This window comes from Apus apus, chromosome 3 (assembly GCF_020740795.1).
Source record: "Apus apus isolate bApuApu2 chromosome 3, bApuApu2.pri.cur, whole genome shotgun sequence".
NCBI lineage: Eukaryota > Metazoa > Chordata > Aves > Apodiformes > Apodidae > Apus > Apus apus.
Window position 1 is genome coordinate 91,904,953 of NC_067284.1, and position 12,221 is coordinate 91,917,173.

Below are 12,221 nucleotides of genomic sequence, written 5' to 3' on the forward strand. Positions count from 1 at the left end.
CATGAGTTTGCCATGAGCCCACCTCTCAAGACCGTCAAGGTCTCCCTGGATGGCCTCCCATCCCTCCAGCATGTCGATCTCACTACACAGCTTGGTGTCGTCAGCAAACTTGCTGAGGGTGCTCTCAATTCCACAAAGTTGTTAAATGGCACTGGTTCCAGTACCAACCCCTGAGGGGCACCACTCATCACAGGTCTCCATTTGGACATCAAGCCATTGACCATCCAGCTAGTTCCTTATCCTGTGAGTGATCCACCCAGCAGAGACCAGGATGTCATGTGAGACAGTGTCAAACACTTTGTACAAGTTCAGGTAGATGACAGGTGCTCTTCCCTTATTCACCAATGCTGTGACCCCATCGTAAAAGGCCATCAAATTTGTAGGGCACAATGAGGTTTTATTTAGAGGCCTGTATGTTCTAAGCATAACTAAAATAATAAAGCTTAATTTGGAATGCTTTGTCTAATTAATGATACAAAGAAAAGGCACGGGAATACACAAGTGTTACTTTCATTTTTTGGTGTACTGTAGTTCCTTACGCTTTATACCACTTGAATTTACAAATACCTCACCTGGTCCCGGCACCCCTCCACTGCAACAGGACTTGTAAATTCTCTTAGAGTGGAGGTAACAAAATTTCTTTGTCAGTGATCAATGAAAACAGTTGGGGTAGGTTTTGACAGGACTATTTTTCCCAAGTTGCTTTAAGAAACCATTCAGACCACAGAAGCTCTAAACAGTTCAAGTTAAACGAAACCCTTCTCCCTCAAAAAGGCTGGTGTACAACAGAAAATATAACCCAATGGAGAACATAACACCAGCATGCAAGCAAAGACCTTTGCTGAAAAAAGAAAAAAACAATGAACCCAGGATAAAAAGAAACTTCTATAAGCAACAGAACTGGTTACACAAGTATGGGACAAACAGTAACTGAGATTAAGTAGTCTCCCAAAGGTTTCCAAAGGGTCTCTAAGGGTCTGACTTTCAGAGACATACTAAGTGGAAAACACCACCCCAAGAACTACTTCCCCTGACAGCATCTCAGGACTAACATTACTGAATGAACAAGACAATCCAGAACTTAGATCTAAAGCTTTATAATCCATACTTGTTTGGTATTTAACACAGCCTTTTTCCACTCACACTCACTATAGATCAAGCCACCAAGACCAACATACATTGCTTCCCTAAGAAGTATCTTGTCAAAAGCAGTTTTGTGTGATCCAGGGGTACCACCACATGAAATTTACATTTAAAGACGACCACAAGGATCAAAAAATAATTTAGGGACTAAAAAGATATACTTACATCTGGATATTCTTTTACAGGCACATATAGTTTCTCTTGTAACTGTACAATAGGTCCCACAGCATCTGGTAATTCTGCACTTCTCTTCTCCGTACTACCATTTAATGTGTCGTTATACATGTCTTTCCGTACTCTGCTAATTTCTGTGGGGGGAAAAACGTATATTAGGTATTAAATACAGTAACAGATTATAATCTAGCATGACAGCATTCTCTTTGTAAACTTTCACAAAGCTCAATGCCATTTTCTTCCTCTCTTCATGAGCGTCATGGTAACGTGAAAGAAAAATCTACTCTGATTTTGTTTAGGTTCTTCTAGGTTTTTCAGAGTTGGGTTTTTTGGTTGTTTTGTTTTCTTTTTTGGTTGGTTGGTTCTTTGCTTTCAATTAATAAACCCATCTTAAATATTTTTTTTCATGTCTGTAATTTTGCTGACTACTCATCCTGTTTATGGATTTCAGCTACTGAAGTCAAAATTATATGCAGCTTCTTAGAACACTTACAAGATTCTTCACGTAATTTAAAAGGTGTGTAAGAACAGTAATTTTATGTATTTTTACAATAAAGCATCTAGAAAGTGAAAAAACTAGAAACCCATACCAAACAAAAAATACAAAAATGCATCTATACAGTACTATTTGCTAGTTGTGAGATTACCTATATTTGGAAATAAAATGGTGCATCTTTCAGCAATGAGAAATCTGACAGCTCAAGCGTGCAGTTACTAAGTACATGGTGTGACAACAAACTAGTAGATATTGTTCTACTTGCTACCCCCCAGTGAAATAATGAAAAAATGAAGACAAGTATGGTATCAGAGACTTGGGCAACCTCTTACACACCCAAAAGACCTCCTACTCCATTGCAAAGTAATTGAAAAGATGTAGTTAAGTAGTTATAAACAAGGTAGTTAAATTGATAATTTAATTCAACTCCAGGTTAGTTTCACTAAACTAATAATCTGAGAATGGACAAAACATTTTCTCTCATTTCATGAAAAAAACATTTTAGAAGACCTTACATTTCATTTAAACTGGTATTTAAATTGCTGCTATCAGAATTAAAACTCCCACATTTTATACCTTATGGAATTCCAACTAGTATAAAATTTTCTCAATGAGTTTATTCCAATATCATTAAAGAATTACTTAAAACAAATGTATTAACAAAGTTCCAAATGGAAAACTAACCATTAAACAGTCATTGTTCCCAAAGCTTTAAAACTTCTAGCATGGGCTGTGAAAACAGTTATCAGTAATACCAGTCTTTTACTTAGAATTGCTACAACTGCTTTCAAAATCTTCAGAATTAAAATAAAACTGAAAAGAGAAATTGTATGTTTTCATCTGACCACAGGAAACCACAGAAACGAGAAGTCACTTTAAACTGTGGCAGCAGACAAGAGACTAATATAACCTCTGTTTCATAATCAATTTATTCTCTGGCAAATGATTTATAGCTCAGATTTCACCACTTGAAAATTTAGGGGGGAGAAGGAGAGCATTAGAAATGACACATCTTTGAAAGACAGCAGGCTTAATTTTCAACCAAGTTAGTCTGCTTTACTTCTAACAAACTCCCTCTGCATATTCCGAACAAGGTGTTTCTCCACTAGAAACTGACATGTAAATATTGCATACTATATAACGATTTGGTGGGTAACACCTGTTTAAATTGGAGAACACAAATTTCATCATCATATATTCATAGCTCAAGGAAAAAATCCACAGCTGCTTCCACACTGACAATGTTGGGATCAAGCACAAAATCCTGAGAACTACAAGCAGTATTTATACTGGCTTCAGTATATAAAGAAATTATTTAGCACATCTCTCTGAATATTATCTTTTGGCAGACTGTTTCCTTTTCATTCTCTTCAGATTTTCCATTAACTCAAACTACACTGAAACAAGCTAGACAGTGTGCTGAAGTACTGAAGCATAAGTAGCAACAACGTCATTTTTATTTATATTTGGCAGTTACAGAATAGTTACACTGAAAATACCATTTTAAATCGTATCTTTTTTGTAGAATACAATCACTACCATTAGATATCCTAGTTTTCACTGGAGAGAAGGAACTCTTACTTTAATCTTTCCTTTGGAAGTACATCACATTTGTGACACTCTAGAGCCAAACATTCAGAACACACACAGACGGGGTAGTATAATAAACTAACTTGAGGACTAGACAGAATTCTGGCTTGTGTGAAACTGAAGCCCTCTATCATGCTTCAAACATTATACAGACTGAAGACACCTACCAACTTAGGATTTTCTAATCCACTCCAGGAGCCGAAACCTGAAATTTAGTTTTCTTTGCATATGCAGGTTTTTATCTTTTCTCTCTACATTCAAGCCACTAGTAACACTGACAAACATCAACACAGCAGTAGTCAGCTACATGAACTCAGCATTATCATCAGCTCCTCAAATGCTGTTTCTTCTGCTGCTTGGCATTTTACCTTCCCTCTTGCTTTAGATACTTTCCCAAAGACCTCAGAAGAAACATTCAGGAGCAAAAGGTGAAATAACAAGCATGTATTCCCAATTTTTCTTTTACTGCTCCAAACTCCCTGTGTAACACTATTTAGAAGCCTCTCTCTTCACTTGTCTTGTATGTAGCACAACTGAAGGACCACTGCTTAAATAAAATACTTAGATCATATCTCCAGTTCACCCATTCTTTCTCGCTTCTAACTATGGATATAACACAACATACAAACGTTCACAACTTGTTAGTCTAGCCAACCACAAGCATTCTCCCGAACACATGACTAGTGAACTTATTTATATGCTTAATATGAATCCCGATTCATATTAATCTTCCAGATTCTGCTGAATCTTTTTACACATCTTCGAGTTGTTTTTTTTCTTTTATGCCTAACAGTAGTTTTCTCAGATACCTGCCTCTTGTTTATTCACAGAATTGTCAGAGTTGGAAGGGACCTCTAGAGATCATCTAGTCCAACTCCCATCTCTTGTGTCTCAAGAGTCCGTATAAAAGTACTGAATTTTGATCACAATCTTTCCTTTCACCATCTACATTAAACCAAAATGAAGCTTCTAGACTGAAGTATCTTGTAACTTTGCCACTCACTTTATGCAGCCATGCGTATCTACAAAACTGTCTGCTACTCTATTTCCAGCACCTCCCTCAAGAGTTTATCAGAAGTGCAGTTAGGTTCCAGAAAGCCCCACTATCAGCATGTTACAAAAGCTAAAAGGTCTACTCTCTCCTCTAGCAAGTATCTGTTTCATTCTTTTCTGAAATATTTAAAAACACTTTCAAATCTGAGGACAGGATTAGTACAAGAGGAAGGTCACATCCTCAAAGTGTATCTTTTTATTTTTTACCACTGAATACACATACCATTAAAAATCAGAGGAACTCAAGTAAACAGCCTTTTGTTTAGATTTATTTCTTTTTATTTCACACTACCAAGCAGATGTCTCATCTTCCCTTCCAGAAAGCTTCTTTGGCACTCTCATGAAATCACACTTTCCAAGTTCATTTGCAAGGCTTCAGCTACTCCACATTTACAATTCTTTACAAATTCTTCCATCACGATATCTCACAGGAAGCCAACCGTTTTAAAAATTAGGAAAGCTTTACTTTCAAAGCGAACATCTAAGTACAGTTCTATCTACTTTACCTCTATCTTAACACTGCAGTGGTAATTACACTGTATAACACTCTAGGGATTTTAAAAAGAGTTAGTAAGGAGAGATAATTAAAATAGTAGATGTGTCTAAGAAAAGAATAGAGCAGCTTCACCATACCTCTAAAACCTGTATGCTCTGCAAATGCAGTAACAGCCCTCCCTTTGAAGAGAACTAAGTACCCATCTCTACTGCAGGTAGAAGTAAAATCTCATACGAAGAACATGAAAATCCACATTGTTCACCTTTAACAATACTGTGAGCTGTAAGTAATAGTTTAGCAGTAAATTACAAATTTGTCTTGCTCACAGCATGGCAGTGGAGGAATAGACTCAAAAAAAAGACAAACTTATTTCAATATAATTAACTTATTCCACCTTAACATGGCATGACGTAGTCACCTATGGTAACAATTACATGCATTCTGGTCCAGGAGAACATCCATCTCTCTGTCCCTGAAAACCACACAAGTAATTTAATCTTGTTTCCTTCAACTACGGATAGTATTTTTCAATGTCTTTAATACCTTTCTAAGATATGATCTGAAGCTGAACACACTGTTTATAGTGACTGCATTTGCCTACAGAGATGAACTTTATTTCTTCGTGACACTTAACAATAAAGTATTCTTCCTTCTTGAGCACATGAAAGACTGTTCAGATGAATGTTTGTCACCACATTGAAAATAACCAAGAAGTTACTGCTTCCTTCCTTTAGAGGAAGTAAGACTTCGCACATGTGTGTAAGACTGTTGGATCGCAACATAAAATGGATTTACATAAGTTTCTCAGCAAAAACACTGAAACAGGAAATCACAGATTTAAATTCTTCCTCTCCCATCACTTTTGGAGTTACAAACCACCCTCATTCCCAGGGCCCACAGCTTCAGATTTTCTCATCATTAAGGCTTTTTCTAAATTATAAAGCTTTATCTTTTGAAATAACAGCACACTTGGACACTGCTTTTAAACAAACAAACAAAAAAATCTTCATTGCAGTTTAAACTACAATTAAGAACTTTTTTCTAACTCTTTTGCAACCATATAGGTTCCCAAAACAGGAAACAAAGGTTACAAACATTCTAACATACAGACATACAATTACTGCTTTGGAGTACCCAAAGCCATTGAACATGGATCCAGGGTTTATCCACACAGACAACCCACTCCATGTTCCATTAAAGCATTATGGATGCAAATTGGAGCATAGGAGGTTTAAGGTGAATATCAGAAAAAAATTTTTTACTGTGAGAGTGACAGAGCACTGGAATAGGCTGCCCAGAGAGGTTGTGGAGTCTCCTTCACTGGAGACATTCAAAACCCGCCTAGACGCATTCCTGTGTGATGTACTCTAGATGACTCTGCTCTGGCAGGGGGGCTGGACTAGATGATCTTTCGAGGTCCCTTCCAACCCCTAGGATTCTATGATTCTATGATTATCCATCACCTAGACAACTCTAACTAGAAACCAGATAGTTTTATATAATATGCAGCATCTTCTTTAAACAGTATCCGATAATATCGTAAACAAAACACCTGAAAAATGTAACTAAGTGGTAAGAGGAAAACAGAAAAAGTATGACTACTATATTCTGCGCTTATTTTTTCAAGAAGAGCCTGCAAAACTCCTTAGGTTGTGGGCAGCTGTAAGGTTTGCATCAAACTGACTTGAAAACCAAATATCGCAGGCTCATCTGTTCCCTTTGTAGAAATGTCAACAGAAAGCTTTGAAGTGCTTTATTTGGTAGAACACTGCAACTCGTGTTTTCTAATCTAGCAGCTTTAGTATGCTTACTTGGCAAAGAAATATTTGTTTTTATTCATCACAATTTCAACAGTCTTCACTGTTAACACCAATGCTGTTTGCAACTATTGCTGATGCAGCAGGAATAGCAATGCTAGCAAAAAAACAAGCAATTTTTAACATTGTGCCACATGGACGTGTACTCCACAAGCATCATCAGTGTACAGACTAAAATGTTGGCAAGCACTTACTCTATCCACCCCCTGATATTTATCAGTGAAGTGCCTGAGCATCAGGCAAAAAATACCTATCATCTTTCCTTCAGAAACCAATACAGAGTAAAAAAAAAAAAAAAAAAAGACAAACATGATCAAGCAACAAAACTGATATAAACAGTCTATTTGTGACAAATTTTCATACATCAGCAGTTTTGGTTTGGAGCATGGCATTTAAGTGACATAATTAGTTGGCAAATTTAAGACAGTCATGTAAACAGTCATGTTTGTTTCCAATTTCTAAAACTTACATTTATATTATTGCAACGGTATGTAAGAACAGTCAGGACAGGTCTGATAAGAAGTCCTGCATCACACCTGACAGTGGAAATCTGCAACTGCTTAAGAAAATAATATAAGGAAAATTAAATAGTCTCCCCATTTTCTCGGTAAACTCAAAAAGCTGTACATTTAAGAGGAAGTCCTGTGTCTCCTGATATTCCTGGGAGGATAGTTGAATGAGCACTTCAGCAGTCTACTTGGTATCTTCGATACCATAAACTAGCAACTGACATACACTATCCATCCACACTCAAATATGTACCTTTGTAAAGCGGGAAGCTTCTTGAGGTGAGTGATTAATCAGACAGAAAACAGTACAAATAAAATGTTTAAGAGTCAAGAAAAATTAAGTATTTTAAAACTCAACATTAGAAAAATTAATCCAGAATATTAATGTATTAAATCTCAGCTTTAGACTGTGCTTAGACAATAACTCAAAGTAAATGAACATATACTATTCATAGAATCATAGAATTGTTTTGGTTGGAAAAGACCTTTAAGATCATCAAATCCAATGTTAATCCAGCACTGTCAAGTCCATCAACTAAACCATGCACCTAAGCACCCCATCTACATACTTCCAGGGATGGTGGCTAAACCACTTCCCTGGGAAGCCTGTTCCAAGTGCCCAACAACCCTTTCAGAGAACACATTTTTCCTAACATCCAATCTAAACCTTACAATATGGGTTAGATTAACACCATCAAACTTTTCAAAATATTTTCTGCTAGTGAAGTCCATCAGCACAGCACAACTGCTGAAGCAGATTTGGTGGCTTACACTTGTAACAGGCTTAATTTTTAGACTTCCAAAAAATCTTCTGCTTCAACTCCCCCTAGCAGCAAATTGCCTCCAAATACTTAGATACAAGTAGCACAGTTACATATACACAAAACTACTGAATCTACTTGAGGTTTTTGTTCCGTTTCTTTTTTCCATATGGTTTTTCCATGAATCAAATGTTTGGCAGTTAACCATAATAATAAAACATCTGGGTATCTTTGACACATGAGAATCAGTAGTAAAACAATTCTGTATGAAATAAACATGATCAGAAAGATGACAGAAAGGAGCCATCCATTCTGTGAGACTGAAATAACAGTAACATTACTTGTTGCTATTTTAAAATGTCAGTTTAACAATACCAACTCAAAATGACAGAATTTCCATGGTTTTAGATCCTCAGGTGTGTTTTAAACAAAAAAATACTTTATATCAGTTTACTGTCTGCTTTTGAAATTGGTCTTTGTGAACAATGCAGAATGACTGGTCTGCAATGGACCTTTCTCTATCCAGACACTATTCCACACTCCTCACATTTAACTCCATCAATTTGTAACAATTCTTGTCCAATTTCTGGAGGTATCTTCAGTGCCTGAAATAAATTGCATTTCTGAACAGCGATGAAGTCATGTAATAGGAAGCTTTGCAGTTAAAGCCAGGACATACATATTCTCAAAAAAGTATGAGCGCTTCAGAAAACAATAGCCTAACTCACATCAGAATCCCCTCCATATCTGCAAAAACATAGCACCCCCTGTGCTATGCTACCCCACCAGTATGGGAAAGGAGTGCCTAAAAGGCAAGATGCTATTTTACAACCTTTAAAACCTAACACAATAATTTTAACAAGTTCCTGGTTAAGACCCTCCAAACTAATTAGTTATGAAATTTAGTGGAGAATCAAAATGCTGAGTTTCCATTTTGCTTATTCTTGGAAATGAGAGGAAATAAAATAGTGAAAACTACTTTAAAAATCTACTGGAAAGAACCACATAGAGGCACCATTAAATTCTTTCCTGCTTTCCAAGGGTGCAACTTAACACTCACAATTTAAAAAGAATAATGAAAAGCACATGCAGGTTATTTTCTCCTTTTTTTGGAAACCATCCACAGCTATTCTCCAGAGAGTCAGCAATTACAAGAAAACATACAACGGGTTAATGTATGCTTTTTTTGTATGAAAGGAGTGAGGGCAACTTTTTTTTTTTTTTTTACTTTCATGATCATGAAATTATTAACTCATCATGAACACAGTAATGTCATGAGAGTATTCGCCCTGTTTTACTAAGGTCAAAGTAAATTGTGCACATCTTCCATATGCAAATGTGATCTGAGGGAACGTCCTCTGTCAATTTTGCACATAGCTTTGTACCACTCTTCCTTGTCATTAACCTGAATCTTCTACAGTATATGCACACATTGATCACTCAACACATTTAAAAAAGCTAGATATCTGGACCACATACACATACTTAGTCAATGTGTTAAAAGTAAAAAAATTAGTCAGCATTAGCTGATTAGTCATGAAAAATTAACATTATGCATTCTTTATTTAAAAAATATGTGATACTGCTATTTAGATGCTGACTAAGATGCTTTATAATAATAAAAACCTGGATTTTGGCACTAAGTTTTTGTACCTGTGACATCTAAAAAAACTGTAATCACCAATTATAAATTGAGGCATTTAGCTAATACTGCAAGATACAAAACACAAAAAATTGAGAAAGCAAATATATCTAATCATAAGCAAATGATATAAAGTTAGCATTTCTAATTCTAACTTGCAAACATATCAAAACAAAGCTATTCCAGTGTTCATAAAAGCTCTGTCTCTACACAAAGTTCTGTTTCATAAGAGGCTGACCCGACCTTTCATCACTTCAACTGGAATCTAATCCGTTTGAATAGCACTGACTAGTTTCTCTCATTCCCGATTTACTTTCATTTAACTGATCATGTATATAGTAATACAATTCCACTTTTAAACACACTGCTCCCTATCAAAAATTATTGTTTTACACACTGCTATACCTTGCTAATGTCAGCATTTTCTTTACAAGACTGCAAGAAAGTAACATTTTTTGGTTAACATGTACCAATACCAACATTGACAAGTTACTCATCTACCACAAAAAATACATTAACTATTGCACTGCTCTGACATAAAATACATTATCAGGATGCACTATGGAACTTCAACTTTAAAGTATTGGAATACTTCCCAGAGTTAGGCAGAACATAAACAAAATCTCTACAAAAATCAATCTCTGCTTAATCAAATACCTAACCATCATCATACTTTAACATGTTTGGTAACACAGCTGACCAAACAACATCCCTAAAATACGTAGTACCCATTTGCATTAGAAGATTATACCTGTCCAACATGACTTGTATTCATTAAATTACAAAGCTTCATTAGCACAGGCATCAATTTTTAATATAGCAGTAATCAAATATTCCTGCATGGGATAAACTGATAAATTTATCCATTATGTTGCTGATGAACAAACATAAAAAGTTGCTTTAGATTCAGCTTTGTTAAGCAGAGAAAACTTCAAAGGAGATGGCCATCAAATCAAGTTATAAACCTTCAACAAACCGAAGAACAACAAGTTTTATTTAAGCTTAGATGTCAAAACAACTGACTTCAATGAAGTAATGCAGCTTGTTAGCAAAATCATCTGAATAGGTCAAAGATGAATGCTGGAAAGTAAAAAAATGGAAACTCTGAGTAGGAAGTACAATAACCTAGCATGTACTCACACAGGAAAAGACTCCAAATTTTAGTTTAGAATAAATATTCCAGCCAGACACATTAGCCCATTCATACTACTACATCAAATGTCAGAAATGCTGAGGAACTTAACATACCGGTGTAAGTTTGTAAAGCATACTACACGTTTACCAAAGTTAGACTGTGCTACGCTGACATAATGAACACGAGAGTGCTTAAGAAAACAGAGCAGTGCTCAGATGAGTTTCCCATTAAACACTCTGTATGGAACTTAACTAAAGAAATGGTGATTCCTAGAAAAGCTCTTGAAGGTATAAGCTAAAACAAAGTGACAATAGGTGGTCCTAAAAATAGAACTAATTAAAAGGATGTAGACCAAAGGTGATGGAAAACTGAATAATGTCTAAAAATTAATTAGTGAAAGTAGAATCTCATACTGAATTGTTAACGCTGCAGAACTAGGAAGTTTTACACCACACACTCCCCAATGAAAAATGTTCTGTTTGACACTGACATGATGCAAAACCCATTATCAGTCACCCACAGAACAGGAGGGACCAATGAGTGACAGCTGTGGAAGAGCAAGTATCTTAATCTATATAGTTCTGTATGGTATTTTCATTAATGAACGGAAGAATTGCATGAGTAACTCTTAAAATGCTGTTCAAAACTTCGGTCATTCTCATTCAGAAAGAGTATTGTATGTATGAAAAGATATTTGGATGATGTAAAAATGGACAGCCCCTCATGAAAAAAATTAAAAGAGGCTGTCTTGGGAGAAAACAAAACCAAACACAAATGAGAGGTTTGCTCATAATCAATACATTGACAACTGTCACCAGAATAAGTGCTAAAATGGCAACATGTGCTGTAAAATCAAGCAGACTAACTGGCCACAAGTAACTGTAGCAGTAAAAAAAAAGACAAAAAAATCTGAATTTGAGACACATGATTTTGGGAAGAACCCACTTTGGCTGGTTTATTATCTTGGTGCAGAAAAACGTTAAAATATTATTTATTTTTAGATAACATATGTGATACATAGCTTGGGATAAGAATTCCTTACCAAGAGAGTCTTCAAACTACAATAAATTAGATGGGTCATACAGGAAGAATTAAGAAAAACTCCATATGCAGATGGTTTATCAAACTGCAGTATGACCCACACTTCACTAAATCCTCCAACCAAGATGTTGAAAGGACAAAAAAAAAGCTAGTACTTATGCTAGGTAGTACCTACAGAAAACAGCACTACTTAAAAACCGTCACCAAATTCGTCTATTATAACTGTTAAGCAATTTCAATTTCACATTGAAGTGATAAAGATAACCAGTCAGCTTTGAAAAGCTACTCAGCTTTTCATCAAATTAGAGGAAAAAAAATCCAGTGTGCTTGAAATCACTGCACACACATACACCTGAATAATCTT

At 35.7% G+C, this 12,221-nt stretch overlaps 1 protein-coding gene across 9 annotated transcripts in view; it reads right to left on the reverse strand.

The window, feature by feature from the left end:
• QKI (QKI, KH domain containing RNA binding) overlaps positions 1–12,221 on the reverse strand; it is a 153,452-nt gene that overhangs the window by 116,351 nt on the left and 24,880 nt on the right. For all 9 annotated transcript variants that reach the window (XM_051616228.1, XM_051616227.1, XM_051616229.1 and 6 more), the window contains exon 2: positions 1,309–1,451. In XM_051616228.1, coding sequence (XP_051472188.1) covers positions 1,309–1,451 — 143 coding nt within the window. The remainder of the gene's footprint in view (positions 1–1,308; positions 1,452–12,221) is intronic.